The sequence below is a fragment of the Psammomys obesus genome, unplaced genomic scaffold (genome assembly GCF_907164565.1).
Source record: "Psammomys obesus unplaced genomic scaffold, mPsaObe1.curated_primary_1811, whole genome shotgun sequence".
In the NCBI taxonomy this organism is placed as follows: Eukaryota; Metazoa; Chordata; class Mammalia; order Rodentia; family Muridae; genus Psammomys; species Psammomys obesus.
The window spans coordinates 5,262-22,560 of NW_026591674.1; the positions used below are offsets into that span (position 1 = coordinate 5,262).

At 39.8% G+C, this 17,299-nt stretch overlaps 1 protein-coding gene across 1 annotated transcript in view; it reads left to right on the forward strand.

The window, feature by feature from the left end:
- The first annotated feature begins 675 nt into the window (after window positions 1-675).
- Cstf3 (cleavage stimulation factor subunit 3) overlaps window positions 676-17,299 on the forward strand; it is a 43,477-nt gene continuing 26,853 nt past the window's right edge. Inside the window, exons 1-3 of the mRNA XM_055611760.1 lie at window positions 676-895; window positions 15,781-15,882; window positions 16,004-16,099. Of these exons, the coding sequence (XP_055467735.1) occupies window positions 869-895; window positions 15,781-15,882; window positions 16,004-16,099 (225 nt within the window). The 5' untranslated portion in view covers window positions 676-868. The remainder of the gene's footprint in view (window positions 896-15,780; window positions 15,883-16,003; window positions 16,100-17,299) is intronic.

The following is a 17,299-nucleotide window of genomic DNA, read 5'->3' on the forward strand; positions in this document are numbered from 1 at the left end:
CTGCAATTTTGCAGCCAAGAAACAAACCTTGATGAGATAAAATTTCGGGTCTTGAAGGGAATGGTGACAGCAAAAATTAATGCGACAGCCGGGCGTGGTGGCGCATGCTTTTAATCCCAGAGGCAGGCAGATCTCTGAGTTCGAGGCCAGCCTGGGCCTCGAACAAAGCAAGTCCAGGACAGCCAGGGCTCTTGTTACACAGAGAAACCCTGTCTCGAAAAAATCGAAAAACCAAAAAGTTAATACGGACTCGATTTGTTCCCCTCGTCCCCGAGAAAAGAAGGCGTACAGAACGCTTTAGTAAGACTTCTTATCCCCTAAACATGAGAGGCATCTCTCGTTAAGCCTCAACTCTATTCCCTAAAATGGTCAGCTTGCTCGAACCGGACGGATTGGCAGTCAGGCTCCAACAGGGAGGAGCCCGACTCTGCAACTCAGTCATTGAATTCCAAGAAGCGCGGGAGCTCTCGGACCAATGGGCTGGATCTTCCCGGCCGTCCTCCGAAATCCGGACAGCGGCGTCACCAGTTCCGGGCCGTGACGTTAGCCCCGCACCGGACCCGCCCCCTGGGATGCTCTGCGCTTGTGCACTGCCAATAATCCGGGGGTTGAGCCCCAGCCCCGCCCAGTGTCCCGGAAGTGAATGCGGAAGCGCCTCACACCCCCTCTGCCGGCTGGGGCGCAGCCATTTTAATTCATAGCTGAGTGGGCGGCAGCGAGTCTTGTGGCGGCTCCGGCTCTGCTGGGCAGGGGGTAGCGTTACCGGTTCTTGGGGGGAGGGTGTCTTTAGTTTAATCTTTTCCTCTCTAGCTTTTCATTGCCGGCCGGTGTGTACGTTGTAACCCCCTTCCCCCCCCCCCCCGAGGCCATGTCAGGAGACGCAGCCGCGGAGCAGGTGAGGAACGAGGGCGGTGGGGCCTCGTGGCGACCTTTTTCAGGCCCTGCGGGTGCGAACACTCCAGCCGTGTTCGCGTGAGGAAGGGCTCTCTGGAGGTCTAGTGAGCCCAGGGGGAACGGGGGCACACATCCCCGAGGTCTCCCAGTAATTTGGCTTCTCCGTGGGGTTCCGAGAGCAAGCATTTGACTTAAGACAATAGCTGGGTCGTTGCTTCGCCCTGTTCCTCGCAGTTCTTCGGTCGGGACGGTTTATTTGATCCCGGTTTATTTTGTTCTGACATGTCCCAGCGATGGCAATACCTCTCTCTTTCTGCTCCCTTGTCCGCCGCCCTCTGAAATAAAAACGAAACCAGTCTGGAAGAGTAGGCCCCCGAGAGGGCGAAGGTAAAAAGCTGCAGTCCAGAAACGGAGCACGGCGGTACCGAGCTTTGGTTTTGTGGATTCGCTCCCTTTTTCTCTCTCCTAGGAACTTTGTTTTTGCTTTTGCAACTACGCAAACGTTGCAGAATTTGCTACATTGAAAACTGAAAATGTGCTTTAGTATCTTTGCACCACCTGTTTGGATGGTAGATGGGAATACTTAGGTATTTTACAAATCAGATTCTTAGATAATGAGCTATCCCTTTTTTACTGTCTTTCCTTGCCTCCCCCCTTCCTTCCTTCCTTCCTTCCTTCCTTCCTTCCTTCCCTCCCTCCCTCCCTCCCTCCCTCCCTCCCTCCCTTCCTTCCTTCCTTCCTTCCTTCCTTCCTTCCTTCCGGGTTTTTCTGAATAGGTGCGATCTTGTGACAGTCTTGCTTCCTTGGCCTCCAGTACAAGGATTAGCTTCTCCACGTCGGGTTCTTTTGCTCTTTTATATCCTAAATTTTGTAAGGTAGTATTTGCCTTCTAGTGTAAAAAACAAAAATAATTTTATGAAAGATGTATGTTTCGATCTTGATCCTTGTATATTTTTTTAATATACAAAGTCCTAAATTTAATATTGCTGGAACAAAATAAGTTTGTAAACCCCCCCCCCATTTCCAGTTTATAATGGAAACTATTGGAGGTTGACAGATGACATAAAATAGGACTGTTTGTTAATGAAGTGTAGGTAAACTGTAACTTAATTACTTTGGGAAAGTAAGCAACACTTGCTTAAGGACTGATTTCATTCCTGAAGTCTGGGCAGTGCTTTTGCATTTTTGCTTATTGAGGTTTTCATTGGATGTGTCTAAAATTCATTGTTTTACATAAAATTGTAAAGAAAAATATTGCCACGGTTTTGTTTGCAGAATTTTGTGCGGTGTTTGTTTGTCTTGTTCGGCTCATCCTGTTCCGCCCTAGCTGGAGATTGAACCCAGGGCCTTGTTCATGCAGGGACGCTCTCAACTGCTGAGCTAACAGCCTCAACACAGTGTGATGCTTTAATGAAAACAGTGATTGAGACCTTATAAACCGTCATCCTCCAATCCTCTTTTATTTTGACAGTGGCACTATGTAATCTTGCCTGGCATGGAACTTGCTTTGTAGACCAGGCTGGCTTCGAATTAATGGAGATAGCCTACCTCTGAGGCCTTTGGAATGCACCACCATATTTAGCCTTTTTTAAAATTTAGGACTATTCTATAACTCAGGCCTTGAGTTCAGTTGCAGTTCTTCTGCCTCAGCATCCTGAGTCCTGAGAGTATAGATATGAGCCACCATGACAGGCTTGCCTTCTGTGCATTTTATTATGCTGTTTACATCAAAAATAGTTGAAGAATTCATGATACCTATTATAATTTTCATCAGGCCCAACAATGGTTAAAGGTTTTGTCATATATATATGTATGTATATATAGTGTCATATATATATATATATATATATATATATATATATATATGGTGTTACATATATATATATGGTGTTACATACATATATATATATATATGGTGTTACATTATAGTGTTACATATATGTGTTTACACATGTGTTTCTTGTGTATGATGGTGCTGTGGCTCAAAATCTAGGATCTTGCTCCTGTTAGGCAAGCGTCTACTACTGATGTTTACCTCTAGCCTTGACATTCTCTTTCTCTATACACATTTCTTTGAAAGTTGACATATCAGACTGCAGTCCACACTATTTCGACATTCTCTTATATAATGACATTAATACTTATGTAACTACCATGCCATTGTCCCACTCAAAATCTAGTCCTACCTTATTTCTGGTTGGGTTTTTTAATTTTTATTTTTTTGGTGGGATGTTGTTTGGTTTGTTCGTTTCTCGGCCCTGTTGTTCTGGAACTCACTGTGTAGATCAGGCCTTCCTTGAACTCAGAGATCTGCACTGGGATTGGAAGAGCACACCACTAAACCTAGCTTCTGGTTGCTTTCTCTTATTGAGAGAGGGTCTTACACAAGTTTGTAGCTGGTGGTGACCAGCTTGAACTTCTGTCTTCCAAGTACTGAGATCATAGGTTCCTGCAGTGGCTTGATAATGATGTATTTCTAACATAATCCATGTTCAATTTGTGATTTATAGGGTTGTGGATGCTGCTCATTTGTTAAGAGTGCACAAAGCTCTAGAATCCAAGCCAGAGTAGATCTTAAACTTTACCTAAACCAAGCTTTGTGGCAAAAGACCTGTAATCCCAGCAGTCAGGAGTTGGAGATCAGAGTCATTGTTAGCTACATAGTGAGTTTAAAGGGTAGTCTGGGTTATAAGAGACTTTGTCTCATAAACAAAGACAAAACAAAAAACAACCAAACATCAGAATTTGGTCTGGGTAAAACACTGAATCCTGTGTTTGCTTATCTTATAAACAGTTTTCCTGTTAGACTGCACCTTCTCCTCTCCTCTGTTGTCTGTTTGAAAAGACAGTTATTTTATTTTTAGATTGGGGAAATTTTTGATGGTGTCATCTAATAGACTTTTACTCTATTATCTTGGAGAATTTATACTTAGGTTTAACCATCAGTTGACAAACTTGGAGTAAGTTGGTTCTTAATTGGAGATAACGAATAGTTGGCTTTTAATTGAGACAGTCTCACTGTATAGCTCTGGCTGTCTAGGAAGCCTTTATGTAAGCCAGACTGTGCAACTTGCTACCATCCTTCTGCCTCTGCCTTCTGCATGCTAGGCTTACAAGTGTATGAGTGTTTTGCTTGCATGTTTATATATGTACTACATGAATGTCTGGCCCCCAAGGATGTTAGAAGGGGCCTTGTGATCCCCTAGAAATGGAATTAAAATTGCTGGCTGTCATCTGGGTGCTGGGAACTGAACTTAAGTCCTTTGTAAGGGGGCTCTTAACTACTGAATGATACTCCAGCCTTTCAGCACCCCCACCCCAGCTTTGACATGTTTAATTATACATTTCAAACATTAAAAAAAGAAATAGTATAAAGTGCAGTGTGTGCTCCTGTTTTTAATGATACTTAGTATAAGACAATTGTGAGTAGGTAAGTTGGTGTGATTTAATATTTCTTAGGAAAAATGGACTTCTTTATTTGGCAATAATTGTTCGTAAGAGTACCAGGTCTTCTTTCTCTTTCTTTCCTTTTTACAGACCTGCTCTTTTCTATTCCTTCCTCTGCCTTCATTGCATTGAAATAAATCTTAGTTACGTTGTCATTTGACTTTAGCTAAAGTAGTAATTAAACGATACTTTAAAAGTGTAATGGGTTATAAAAAGTGACATGGCTGTACAGTTCTTGGTGTTTAAGACAATGGCTAGTGGAAATCTGGAGAAATTGAGTTCTTAAGATGGCCTCATATGGCTAGAAAGATGGCTGTGTCGATAAGAGGGCTTGCTGCCGTAGAGGACTCGAGTTCAGTTCCTTGTGCTCACATGGAGATGCTCACAAGCACCTTAACTCTGGCTCCAGTGGGTCCAATGCCCTCTTTTGGTCTTTGGGCACCTGCACTCATCTTGTGCACATAAATGAAAATAAAAATCTTTTTTTTTTTTTAAATGACCCTTAATTATGGGTAAGAAAACCTAAACAGAACTGAAGACTATTAAGAGACAAGTATGGTGGTACACAGCAGTGACTCCTGCATTTAAGAGTTCTCTTGGCATGGAGGCTAGTCTGAACTATATAGCAAGTCTTTCTCAGAAAAGAACGTAAGAAAGAATAAGAAAGGCATTGTTCTGGTTTTGTGAGATGGGGTCCACGCTGACTTGGAACTTGTGGGACTCCTGCCTCTTCCAGTCTTTCTCAACCAGAAGAGTCATGAGTCTGTTTTCCTGCTAGTGAAAAATAGCTTGGTGAAAAGATAGAGAAAATGGGGAAAGTAAATGTAGTGTATACTTCTTAATGAGAAAAAGTTGAAGTCCTTATAGTATTAACTGAAACCTAGTTTATTTTGCTAGTATTTAGAAACTGTTTAAAGGTAACAGTATTATCAAGTCATTTAAAAGTCAAGCTGGGTGTGAGGGGAGACGATTGAGAAGAAAGCAGGATAACCAAATATGTTTGGTTTTAATTGGGGGGGGTTGTTTTTGTTTGGTTGGTTTGGTTTTTCCAGACAGGGTTTCTCTGTGTAACAGAGTTCTGACTGTCCTGGACTGGCTTTGTAGATCAGGCTGGATTCACCTGCCTCTGCCTCCCTGAGTGCTGGGATTAAAGGTGTGCGACACCACGCCTGGCTGGACGATGTTTTTAGACTCAATTTTTTTTATATGTTTAATAAAATTTTTCCATTATAACATGTTCTGTGTTCCTCTCTCCCGTTTTTAATGATTCTTAGTATAAGACAATTTTGAGTAGGTAAATTGGTTTGATTTTAATGTCTTAGGAAAAATGGACCTCTTTATTTGGCAATACTTGTTCCTCAGGGTATTAGATTTTTTTTTTTTTTTAAAGAGCTGTAGTAGAAAGGATCTGTTAGTAGAGATTTTATTTGTTGTATGTTAGGTTGTTGTTGTTCTGGACATAAAGGAATGTATATACCAGATAAAAATCAGTATTCAGGTGTTTGTATCTATTCATTACTATTGCCAAAAATCAGTTCATGGTTTTAAGCTTTTCTACCAAGTTGTTTCTCCTTAAACAGAACCCACTTGTTATCTGGGTCATTTTATTTGGGCAGTTGGCAGTCAAACAAGAAAAGATCTAAAAGGGGATTTGAATCAGTGAGGTCTTACTTTTTGTTTTATTTATTTAATGGTAGGGTATCTTAATAGTCTAGGCTGGCCTGTAACTCTGGAGCATTGAGTTATAGTTATATGCTGTCTTAGCCAACTATTTGAACTATAGTTTGGTAGATAATTTAATTTGGTAAATATTGAATAAATTAGAATGACAAAACTATGTTCTTTACCCACCCCCGACAGGGTTTCTCTGTGTAGACCAGGCTGTCCTTGAACTCACAGAGAGCCACTGTCTCTACCTCCCTGAGTGCTGGGATTAGAGGTCTGCGACACCGTGCCCAACTACTCCCCACCCCTAATATTTATTTATCTATCTATCTATCTATCTATCTATCTATCTATCTATCTATCTATTTGTATATGCAGTGTTCTGTCAGCATGTACACCTACATGCCAGAAAGGACACCAGATATCATTATAAATGGTTTTGAGCCACCATGTGGTTACTGGGAATTGAACTCAGCCAGTGCTTTTAACCTCTGAGACATCTCTCCAGCCCTGCTCTATTTTTCTAATGTTCCGCTTAATTTAGTGAGCTAATAATATCTTGGCTACTTTTGTTTGAAAAGTTAAGCTTTTGCTTTTTTTGTTTGTGTGTGTGTGTTTCCTTCTTTTGTTGTTGATTGACTGGGTCTTTGGTAGCTCAGGCTGGCCTTGAATTCCATCTTCCAAAAGCTGGAATTACAGGCATGTTCTCAGCTCAAAAGATTTCTTTTTCCATGGGTGACTTTCTGCTTCAGCCTCCCAGCTGCTAGATGATAGGTTTGTGCCAGAACCAGGCTGGACTTTTTCTTGTTTTTTGGTACTATTGAGGATTGAACCTTGGGTATCAGGCTTGTTAGACAAATGCTTTACCATTGAACTATATCCCTCGCCCAAGAGTTTTCTTAACGGTGATTTTTCTTTCATTGTTGGGTATTGAACGTTGCTTAAGGTAAGCTCATTCTCCACAGAGCTACTCCCCCAGCCCTTTCTATTTACTTCCTAGGGGATAAAGTGAGTATCCTTTATTACTTCAACCAACACCTTACTCCCTTTTTTTTTTTTTAAAGTTAAATTGAATAGAATTTTTGTTTTTTGAAAAGTTGGAGGGATTGTTGCTATTTAATACCAGTAACAGACTGATAATGAACACGGTTCTTGTACATTGGCAAAAGAACATAGGACCAGCTGGCATATAGTCCTACATGTGACACCTGTCTTGTAATATACTTTATTCATTGAACATACGCAATTAAGTTTATGCTTATCCTAAGAAAGTCATAGAATGCTGCTGTGACCTATTTTATTTTTATTTATTTGTTTGTTTTGGTTTTTTAAGGCAGTGTTTCTTTGCACAGCCTTGGCCATCCTGGAACTAACTGTATACCGGTTTACAAATATCTGCCTGCTTATGCCTCCTGGATGATGGGATCAAAGGCATGCGCCACAACAGCTTTGCTATTTACTTTTCTTTTGAGACAGAGTCTCACTATATATTCCTGACTGACCTGGAACTCAACTATGTAGACCAGGCTGTCCTCAAATCCTATACAGATCTACTTGCCTCTGCTTCCCCAGTGCTGGGGCTAAAGGCGTGCACTACCACATTGGGCCTGTTTTGTTTTTTGAAGAAGGTTGCAGAGAGAAATGACTTCAGATATGTACTATCTACAGTTTTCTTAGCATTTTATCAAAAATTCAGTTAGGATCATTTAGTTTGGGAATCAGCTTATATTTAATAGATACATGATAGTTGGAAAATGATTTAGAACAGATAGAATAGTCATGGAGGTAGTAGTCATGTTGTTTAATGATATTCCTGAGGAGAGTTTGTCATTGTGTTGGACACTGTACAGTGAACTTGCTTACACAAACTATATATTACACCCTGGGGTTTTGTGGTAGGGGAATATGTGAATGTGTGTGTGTATGGCCTGTGAGCCCATTGGTATAAGTTAATGGCAGAATCTTATTTGTCTGTTGCTCTAAGGGGTACACTAAACAAAAGAAAAATAATACAAAATGAAAATAAGGTGCAAGAGCAAATGATGCAGTGAAGAGCATTACTATGGAGTTTGGTAGAGTACTCGCCTGAACTGCGTAAGGCATTAGGTTTGGATCCTAGATGGGGATCAAAAATGAGTAGGGAAAGGAGGAAAGTAGAGAGAGAAAGGAAGCTGCTTCCTAGCCTAAGGGGGTTTATTTGGTATTTTCCATGGTAGGAGTGGAACCCAGGGCTTCAGGTATGCTAGCCAAATGCATTTTGCTTTGTGAGATGGGGTCTTACTCTAGAACTCACTGTGTACCTTAAGCTGGCCACAAACTCATGGCAGTTCTGCCTCACTCAATCTCTTAAGTGCTGTGTTACAGGCATGAATCACCCTGCCTGAATAATGTTGTTGTATAGTACACTGTTTCGACAGGATCTGGCTATGTAGCTGAGGCTGCCCAGAAACTCATCTTGTTTCCACTTCCTGAGTAAACCAGGGTCTAACTTTCTGGTGGTGGCATTAAAGGAACACACTACCACACCAGGTTCATACCTTACTATTTTTGTTTGTTTGAGATAGGGTCTCATTTTGTAGCTCTGGCTGGCCTATAACACTACATACACCAAGCTGGCCTCAAACCCACAGTGGTCCTCCTGCCTTTGCCTTCTGAACATGAATCACCATGCCTGGCTACCCTTTATTACTCTTTTTAAAGTTTTTTTGGTTGGTTGGTTTTTTGGCTTTTCTAGACAGGGTTTCTCTGTAGCCCTAGTCATCCTTCAACAGCCTGGTCAACAGAGTGCAGGATTAAAGGTATGAGCCACCACCTCACCTTTTTGAGGTTTTTTTGTACTGAAAAATAACAAGTATGTGTTACTTTGTTATGTATCTTGATTAAAAACATTGTATTTAAGGCAGCAATGTAATTGTTGTATTGTACTATGTGTAATGCTAGACCTTTGTTTATACTAGACAGCTTCATTTTCAACACCAGTAATGCATTGAAACTGATGATCAAGATGTCACTAAACTCAAATATGGAATTTCCAAAGCCATTATAGAGTCTTTTTTTTTTGGTACGTGACACTGACTAAAATATTATGCCATATACTGTTTCTCATAGTCGAGTTTGGGACTCATTTTTGTTAAAATTGTTTCAGTGCTTTATGAAAATACAGATGTCTGTGCTACGATTTTCAGACTACTGTGATTTTGTTGGTAGACTGAGAATTTTCATTTAAAGCATGTACTAACTAAAAAAGAAAAGAACATGTACTGGAGGTGATTTTAAGTAAATGAAAGCTGGTAAACCTCAGATTTCTAAGGAGTAGTCTTAAATTCATTCACTAACTCATGCTCTCTATGATAGACCCAGAGTGCAGAACAGGCTGACCTTTAATCCAGTCTTCCAGCTTCAGATTTCCAAGTGCTGGGATTACAGGCATGAACCGTCATGCCCGGCTAGAAGTTGCTTTTAAGTATATACTTGATAAAAATAAGTAGTAAAACTGCAGAGTATATAAGAATAATACTATACTGACTTTCCTCCTTACTTCTTCCTAACTATAGTTAGTATATTCAATAATAGAAAGTACTTACTTCAAAATGGGAATAAGGCTCATCTCTTCAATTGGTCATAGAAAAGTTTATTATCCAAGTATAAGTCTAAATCCTCTTAAACCCCCATTCTTTTTTTTTTTAATGATATCCTTTCCCCCTTAATTTACAGAAACACACACACACACATACCATGTATATATTTGTTTGTTTTGAGACAAGATCTCTATGTAGCCCTGTCTATCCTATCCTGGAACTCACAGAGATGTACCTGCCTATGTTTCCCAAATCCTGGGATTAAAGGCATATGCCATAATGCCTGGATCATTCATATTTTTAAAGCCTTTTTAATAATGTGTGTGCATATGAGTGCAACTGCCCTCAGATGTTAGAGGCATCAGATCACTCTAGAGTTGGAGTTACAGGTGGTTGTGAGCTACCCTATAAGGATTCTGGGAATTGATCTTGGGACTAATGGAAGAACAGTAACTACTAAGCCATCTCCACAGATCCTGCTCTTCCCATATTTTTGATGTGAGTCACTTAGGAGAAGCCGGTCTCTTTTTAAATGTGTGTATGTAGGTAGCCCAGGGTGTCTTAGAACTCATTACATAACCTAGGCTAGCCTTTGAATTCCTGCCAGAACCTCCCAAGTGTTGGGATACAGGTGTGAGCCATCATGCCTGCCTAAGTTAATTTCTATTTCAGTTTCACTTTGACCCCCTATTCAGTTTATCCTGGATAGTTATTTGGGGAAAATTCTGTCTTTCTCTTTTACCTCCCTAGTACAAACAGAAAAAATTGCATATTTTCTTGTGTTTTTATTTTTGTTTTTTGATGCTGGAATCAAACCCATTGCCTCATTCATTGCTAGGCAAATACTTTAGCACTGAGTTATATCCTTAGCCTTCGTTATTCTTAAAAAATATATTACTTATTGGGGTTGGAGAGATGGCTTAGCGTTTAAGAATACTTGTTGCTTTTGCAGAAAACCTGGGTTCAATACCCTGAACACCTGTATGGCAATTAACAGCCACCTGTAACTTCAGTTTCAAAGGATCTGATGCCCCTATCTTGCCCTTCTGGGCACTGCATGTATACAGTACACAGACATACATACACAGAAAACATAAATACACATAAAATAAAAATACATCTATGACATGGCTCTTAAAAATTACTTTTTACTTGAGAGCTGAGGCTCAAACATGGGGCTTTAAGCTTGCTAGACAAATACTCTTATCTACATCTCTTTTTGCTTGTTTGTTTTTTGAGACGGTTTCTCTGTGTAGCCTTGGCTGTCCACAGTGATCTGCCTGCCTTTGCCTCTGCCTTCCCGAATGCTGGGATTACAGGCACGGGTGCACTACCACACCTGGATTCCTTCCCTTCTTTTAAAAGAAATTTTTTATTTTTGTTTTATGTGTATGAGTAAAAGTTTTGTCTGCATGTATGTTGGTGCCATGTCTGTGCCTGGTGCCCCTGGAGGCCAGAAGAGGGCATGAGATACCCTGGAACTGGAGTTAGAGATGGTTGGGATCTGCCATATATGTGAGTGCTGAGAACTGAACCCAGGTCTCCTGAAAGAGGAGCCAAGGCTCTTAACTGAGCCATCTCTCCAGCCTCTCAGCTAGATGCTTAAAAGGCCACCCAAATGTACAACCATTGGTTGGGGAATAGCTCAGTACTGAGTTCTTGTCTCACATACCTAAGTTAATTAGCCTATATACAAAATAACAGCAGACATCTTTTTCTTTGTTTTATAAAGTACTTTTATAAAACATTGTTTGGGATTAAAACTGTTTGGTTAAAACAGGGTTTCTCTTTGTAGTTCTTGCTGTCCTGGAACTCACCCTATAATCCAGGCTGGCTTCAAACTGCCTCTGCCTCTCTGGTGCTGGGAATAAAGGCATGTGCCACCACTGCTCTGCCCTTTTTTTTTTTTTTTTTTTTATGTTGATGTTTAAGATATTTTCTTTGTGCTGGGGTTGAACATGGAGCCTTACAAATACAAGTGATCTACCACTTAACAATGTGTTTCCATCTCAAAATACTTATTTTTAAATGGGTTCAATATTTAAATGGCTGTAATATTTGAAATCCATTTTTTTACTTTCTAATATAAACATTGATAAAACTTACATCTTTAAGAAATCTCTGGGTATCTTGGCCAGGCATAGGGGCTTCTCCTTGGGATGCAGAAATAGCTGGATCTCTTGAGCTGAAGGCTAGCCTGGTCTACACAGTAAGATCCTGTATCAAAACAAAGAGAAAAAAAGGCAGTGCACCTTTTAAAAGAGTGGCTTGTGTGGTACGTGATTCATGTCCCAATGTTACTACTAAAAACAATTGTTAGAATGGGACCCAATTATGTAATGCATAATAAATTTACTGTAACCTCCATTCTTGTAGTCAATTATAATATAAGTTGTTATTCACAGAGGAAAATTAAGTGATAACAAGCCCTGGGGATTAGTGTAGCTTTTATTATATTTATTTAGTTTAATGTTCCTACCCTGCTTGTTTCCCACTAATGTTGCCTGAAGGCAAAAGCTGGATTTTGGTGCTTTTTTGAGTCTCGGTTGCACTATGGAGCTCTTGCTGTCCTGGAATTCAACTTGTAAATAGGCAGCCCTCAAACTCAACAATACACCTGCCCCTGCCTCTGACGTTCTGGGATTAAAGGCTACCTTTTGTTGAGCTGTGTAGCTGCAACCTTACTCTCTACTGCAGGGGGGTGCTAGAAACTTGCCCTCAGTTTCCTTCTGTGTCCTATTTCTTTGCTTTAGCAACAGAACCAGGAAATAAACAACCCAATTCTTTATGGAGACTCGGTGTATCTTTTAAAGTATCTTTATTAGTATTTCATATTGGGTTTCAATGTGGCATTTTCATACATGTATATAATATATTTTGATCATATGTATCCCCTTTATCCTCTTTCCTTCTCCCTCTGATTCTCTCCTGGAACATATAATTCCCCCTTTTATACTTTCTATCTTCCCCTTTAGGGAGCCCAGTGAGTTTTATCGTTGCTTTCAAGAGTATGGACATCTTACTGTGGTCATACCACTAAAGAAAATGTCTCTTTCTATCCCAGCAACTATTAACTGCCTATAGATGCCCAGGAGGGGCCTAGTGAGCCCATGTTCCCTTTACAGGTCTAATGCAGATGATCACAGCTGCTGTGTGTTCTAGGGTACAGTGATGGTGCCCTGCCAGGAAAGCAGTAATGTGCATCGCACCCCCATCTTCTGGCTTTTTAATCACTTCCCTTCCCTCTTCTGAAGTGAGCCTTGAGAAGGTAATGTAGATATCGAAGTGACTGCTTTGACCGGTCATGAGTCTGTGATAATTACTAGTGCTCACTGCAGACAGAAGCTTCCCAAACCTGGCAGCAGCACTAATAAATGGGCACAAGCATATTTAGAAGGCAGTTCGACGGGTGAGTCATGTTTATTTAGCAAAACAGTTGTAGCTTTCTCAGTAAGGCTTGTGGCCCTCCCTGTCACAGTTTTTGACCAGATTTACACTACCATGTCTCTTTTGCTGCATATCCTCGTAAATACAAGTTTTCCATGCAAATGTGCTTATGCTTGTGTTGCATGTACTGAGTAATGAGGAGTCTCCTCTCATATCTCTACCTGTTCCTTTGAGGCAGTTGCTGGGATCTGAACTCAAGTCCTCATGAATGCAAAGCAGGACTTGCAATCATTCTGTTATTATTTTTCAATTGTGTGTGTGTGCGCTGCTCATGCATGATATGTATATGTGGATGCATAGAGGTCAGAGGACAACTTTCCTGGGTTCAAGTATCAAACATAGGTTATCAAGTTTTCATGGGAAGTGCTTTTACTCACTGGGCACTCTTGCCAGCCACCTTAATTCCTAGTTCTTAATCTTAAGAGGGTTTTCTTCTTTTCTTCCCCCACCCTTTCTCTGTGGGTGTGTGAGTGTTTTGCCAGGGTATATATGTTATGTATCTCTGAGCACCATAGGCACACCTGGTGCCTGAGAGACCAGAAGGCGGCATTGGAGCTCCTGGAACTTATAGATGGTTGTGAGGCTCAATATGAGTACTGGGAACTGAACCAACTTGTACGCTATTTTTAACACATGATTTGAGGTTAGTTTAGGAACTCTAATATTTCTCAGTCTTTGTTTTTGCTTCCCAGTCACCCACACACCCTAGATAGTGTCTGTCTTCTGGATGTCTGGGGCTTACAGCTCTGCCTCCCAAGTGCTGGGGATTAGAGCCACCACACCTGGCTGTAGTTACTGTTTTTGTGCGTGTTTATGTGTATTGTTGGGTGGCGTGTTTCCAGGGAGGCCAGAAGAGACTGCTTGAGTCCCTGGAGCTGAAGTTACAGTCATTTGGGAGTCACATGACGTAGACACTAGGACTGAACCATGGATCATCTGAAAGAGCAGCAGTTGCTCTTAACTGCTGAGCCATCTCTCTAGCCTCCTTGGTTTTGTTTTTTGAGACAAGTTTTTACTTTGTAGTGCAAGCTGTCCTTGAATCAGTCTTTTTTTTTTTTTTTTCCAGCCTAGGTAGTGACATTGCAGGTGTGAACCACCATGCCCTTCTAAAATTTTATTTGGTTGGTTTTTCAAGTAGGAAATCTTTTGAAATAATTCTCTACTTTGTCAAGTGCAAGAACTCCTTCAACAATGTTTAGAATATACTTAGGCATTGCATAAGTATTTCTCAGTTGAATAGTGAAAATTCAGAGTTCTAGGGGTATGGTTTTCAAATAAGTATATGTTTTGTATATGCACCCCATGCCAGCCTTAAGCCTTATTTTAGTCACTATTATGAAGATTGTGATATGTTGCTATTTATACTTACTGTTTTCAGTGACTCCAAATTTCGTAATTTAACTGGTTCTTACAGACATGGCTGTTTATTAGCAGTCTTACACAGCAGGCTAGTAGCTGTTTTCGTGTATGTTGTTGTATAGTAGTATAAGTTGCTAAAAATTATATTCAGTATCAGATATTCATATTAAATTTTGGTCAATGTTGCTACCTGCTTCCCCTCACCTCAACACTGAGAATATATTGTTAATTATCGAACATTTCATTTCTGTTCCATTGGAAAATTTTATTTATTTTAGGCATTTAAAAGTTATTTTCCGAGGGTGGAGAGATGGCTCAGAGGTTAAGAGCAGTGGCTGCTCTTCCAGAGAACCTGATTTCAATTCCCAGCAACCATGTGGTAATTCACAACCATCTATAATGAGATTTGGTGCCCCCTTCTGTCATGCAGGTGTATATGCAGACAGAACATTGTATCCATAATAAATAAATAAATCTTAAAAAAATTATTTGTTCTTTTTCAGTCAGTGGTTCTAGGCGAACACAGGCCTTTTTAACTCTAGGCACACACTCTGCTACCGCACATACCTTGCTGCAGTCCTTGTATTTTTTTTTTTCCTAGTCTCAGCTTTTACATATTGACCAGACATTGTACTAGTAAGCTTAGTGGCTACTGCTCTGCTTTTGTGTGTGTCTCATCACTCCCTGCCAATACTCCCCTCTGTAAAACTCTTATTTTGGAGACAGAGTCTAACTGTGTATCCCTGACTGGCTTGAAATTCACTATGTAGACTAGGTTTGCCTCAAAAACCTACACAGATCCTTTTTCCTCTGCACAATCTGGCAAACAGCTCATATGTAAGCAAAGTTAGCCTTTTACTTAGGATTTTCCTGTCTCTACCTTTTGAGTGCTAGAATTATTGGGTGAACCCACCACACCCAGTGTGTGGTGCTTGAGACTTCATGCGTGCTAGGCCGACACTAACAATAGAGCTACATCTTAATCTTTTCATGTAGTTTTCATTATGGTGTATATATAAACTATAGATTGTGTCTTTGAAGTATCTTACATAAAAATAAAGTTCCTTTTTTTATTGAACAAAAATGATCACTCTTTTTATGCAGTCCTGGTTGTCCTTGAACTTGCTTTGTAGACCAGGCTGGACTCTTTGAGAGACCCTCCCTCTTCAGTGCTGGCATTGAAGGCGTGCACGTCCATGTTCACTTGTAACTTCTGATAAAGTATGCAGTTCACATAGTCCAGATAATGCCTTCTTATTAAAATGATGTTCTAATGCTTTGTACTAATATTGGATCTAGGGATAGATGTGGTTTTTGTACTTGACTTCATTGGGCATGAGATTTTTAAAACAGTAACTTCAGTTTGTTATTCTTCTTTTTCCCCCTTCAGGCAGCTGAGTATGTCCCAGAGAAGGTGAAGAAAGCGGAAAAGAAATTAGAAGAGAATCCATATGACCTTGATGCTTGGAGCATTCTCATTCGAGAGGCACAGGTTTAGTGATATAGGATTACATTTCCTTCTCTATGAGTCCAATCACACTTCTTGATTCTGCAGTAATAATATTTTTATAGTCCTAACATTGTAAATGCTGTTTATTGGTTTTCAATTTTAGAATCAACCTATAGACAAAGCACGGAAGACTTACGAACGCCTTGTTGCCCAGTTCCCCAGTTCTGGCAGATTCTGGAAACTGTACATTGAAGCAGAGGTTAATATTTTATTTATTTTTTCTTTTATACCATCTGATGGGAATTGCAGCTTACACTGTAGTGATAGAAAAGTTAGGAGCATAGTATAATCAGGACAAGGAGGGTTTAAATGTCTGCCTTTATTTTGTAAAATAGGTATGAAGGAGTAATTAAAATGACTTTGAAATTTGGGTCTTTGACAAGCTGATGATTGTTGCATTTTGCAGTTGCAACAACATTAAAACAGTTTCAATGGTGTTGGAGTGCTTTAGCCTTTTATTTACTTGTCATGTGTCAATTTATTGCCTCCTGTGTCATTTATTTAGAACTCATTTTTCTTTTATTCCTATAACAAACTAATACGAAAATACAGAAATGTTGGCTTAGTTTAATCAAGTATTTTAAATGTCTGGTAAAATGAAACATTTTGGAGAATAATTATTTCACATTTTAATTTTATGAAAAATGCATGGTTTGTCAATTTAAGCACTTCAATAATTTAAAGTTATTTTGCTTTAAATTGATAAAGCTTACATTATACAGGAATAAGCTAATAGGACTCAAAACTTTTTAATCATAATTTACCCCCGTGATATTCTGATTTCTCTTTCCTTTATCATAACTTAAAGTTAGGCATGTTTACTTTAATGTAAGGTCCCATTCTAAATTATGGTTTAAAAAAACCAAAATCTTATTTTTAAAGACTATAATTAACTATCAAAGCTACAATAAAGTGTTAATGTGCCAGTGTCAATTGGCAATAAGTAATCACTCACAGATTATAAATTTAATGGGATGGAAGGGAGAAATGGAAATAGTTGGAATATCCACATTAAGCTAAAAATGATAACCATTTCTTTTTATTTTTACTCTACTACTTATGCAGTACTTTTACAATTTTGTAATATAAATTCTCAACATAAGTACTCTGCAGCCTCAAGTGTAGCTGAAATTGATGATCTGTGGGTCTTTCGGGGACCTCTGAAAGGACTTTAACCATCAGTGGTACTGAATAGACTCTGTAGGACAGTATCATCTGTGATGTAGCCCCAGAACAGTTCCAGCCAGCAACATATTTAAACAGAGGCTCCAGTGTACTCAATTGAAGCTGTGCTATAGGTTAGATTGTGTTATTTTTGGGGAGGGGAAATTACTGGGCAGTAACAGGAACATTGTGTGTGTGTGTGTGTGTGTGTGTGTGTGTGTGTGTGTGTGTGTGT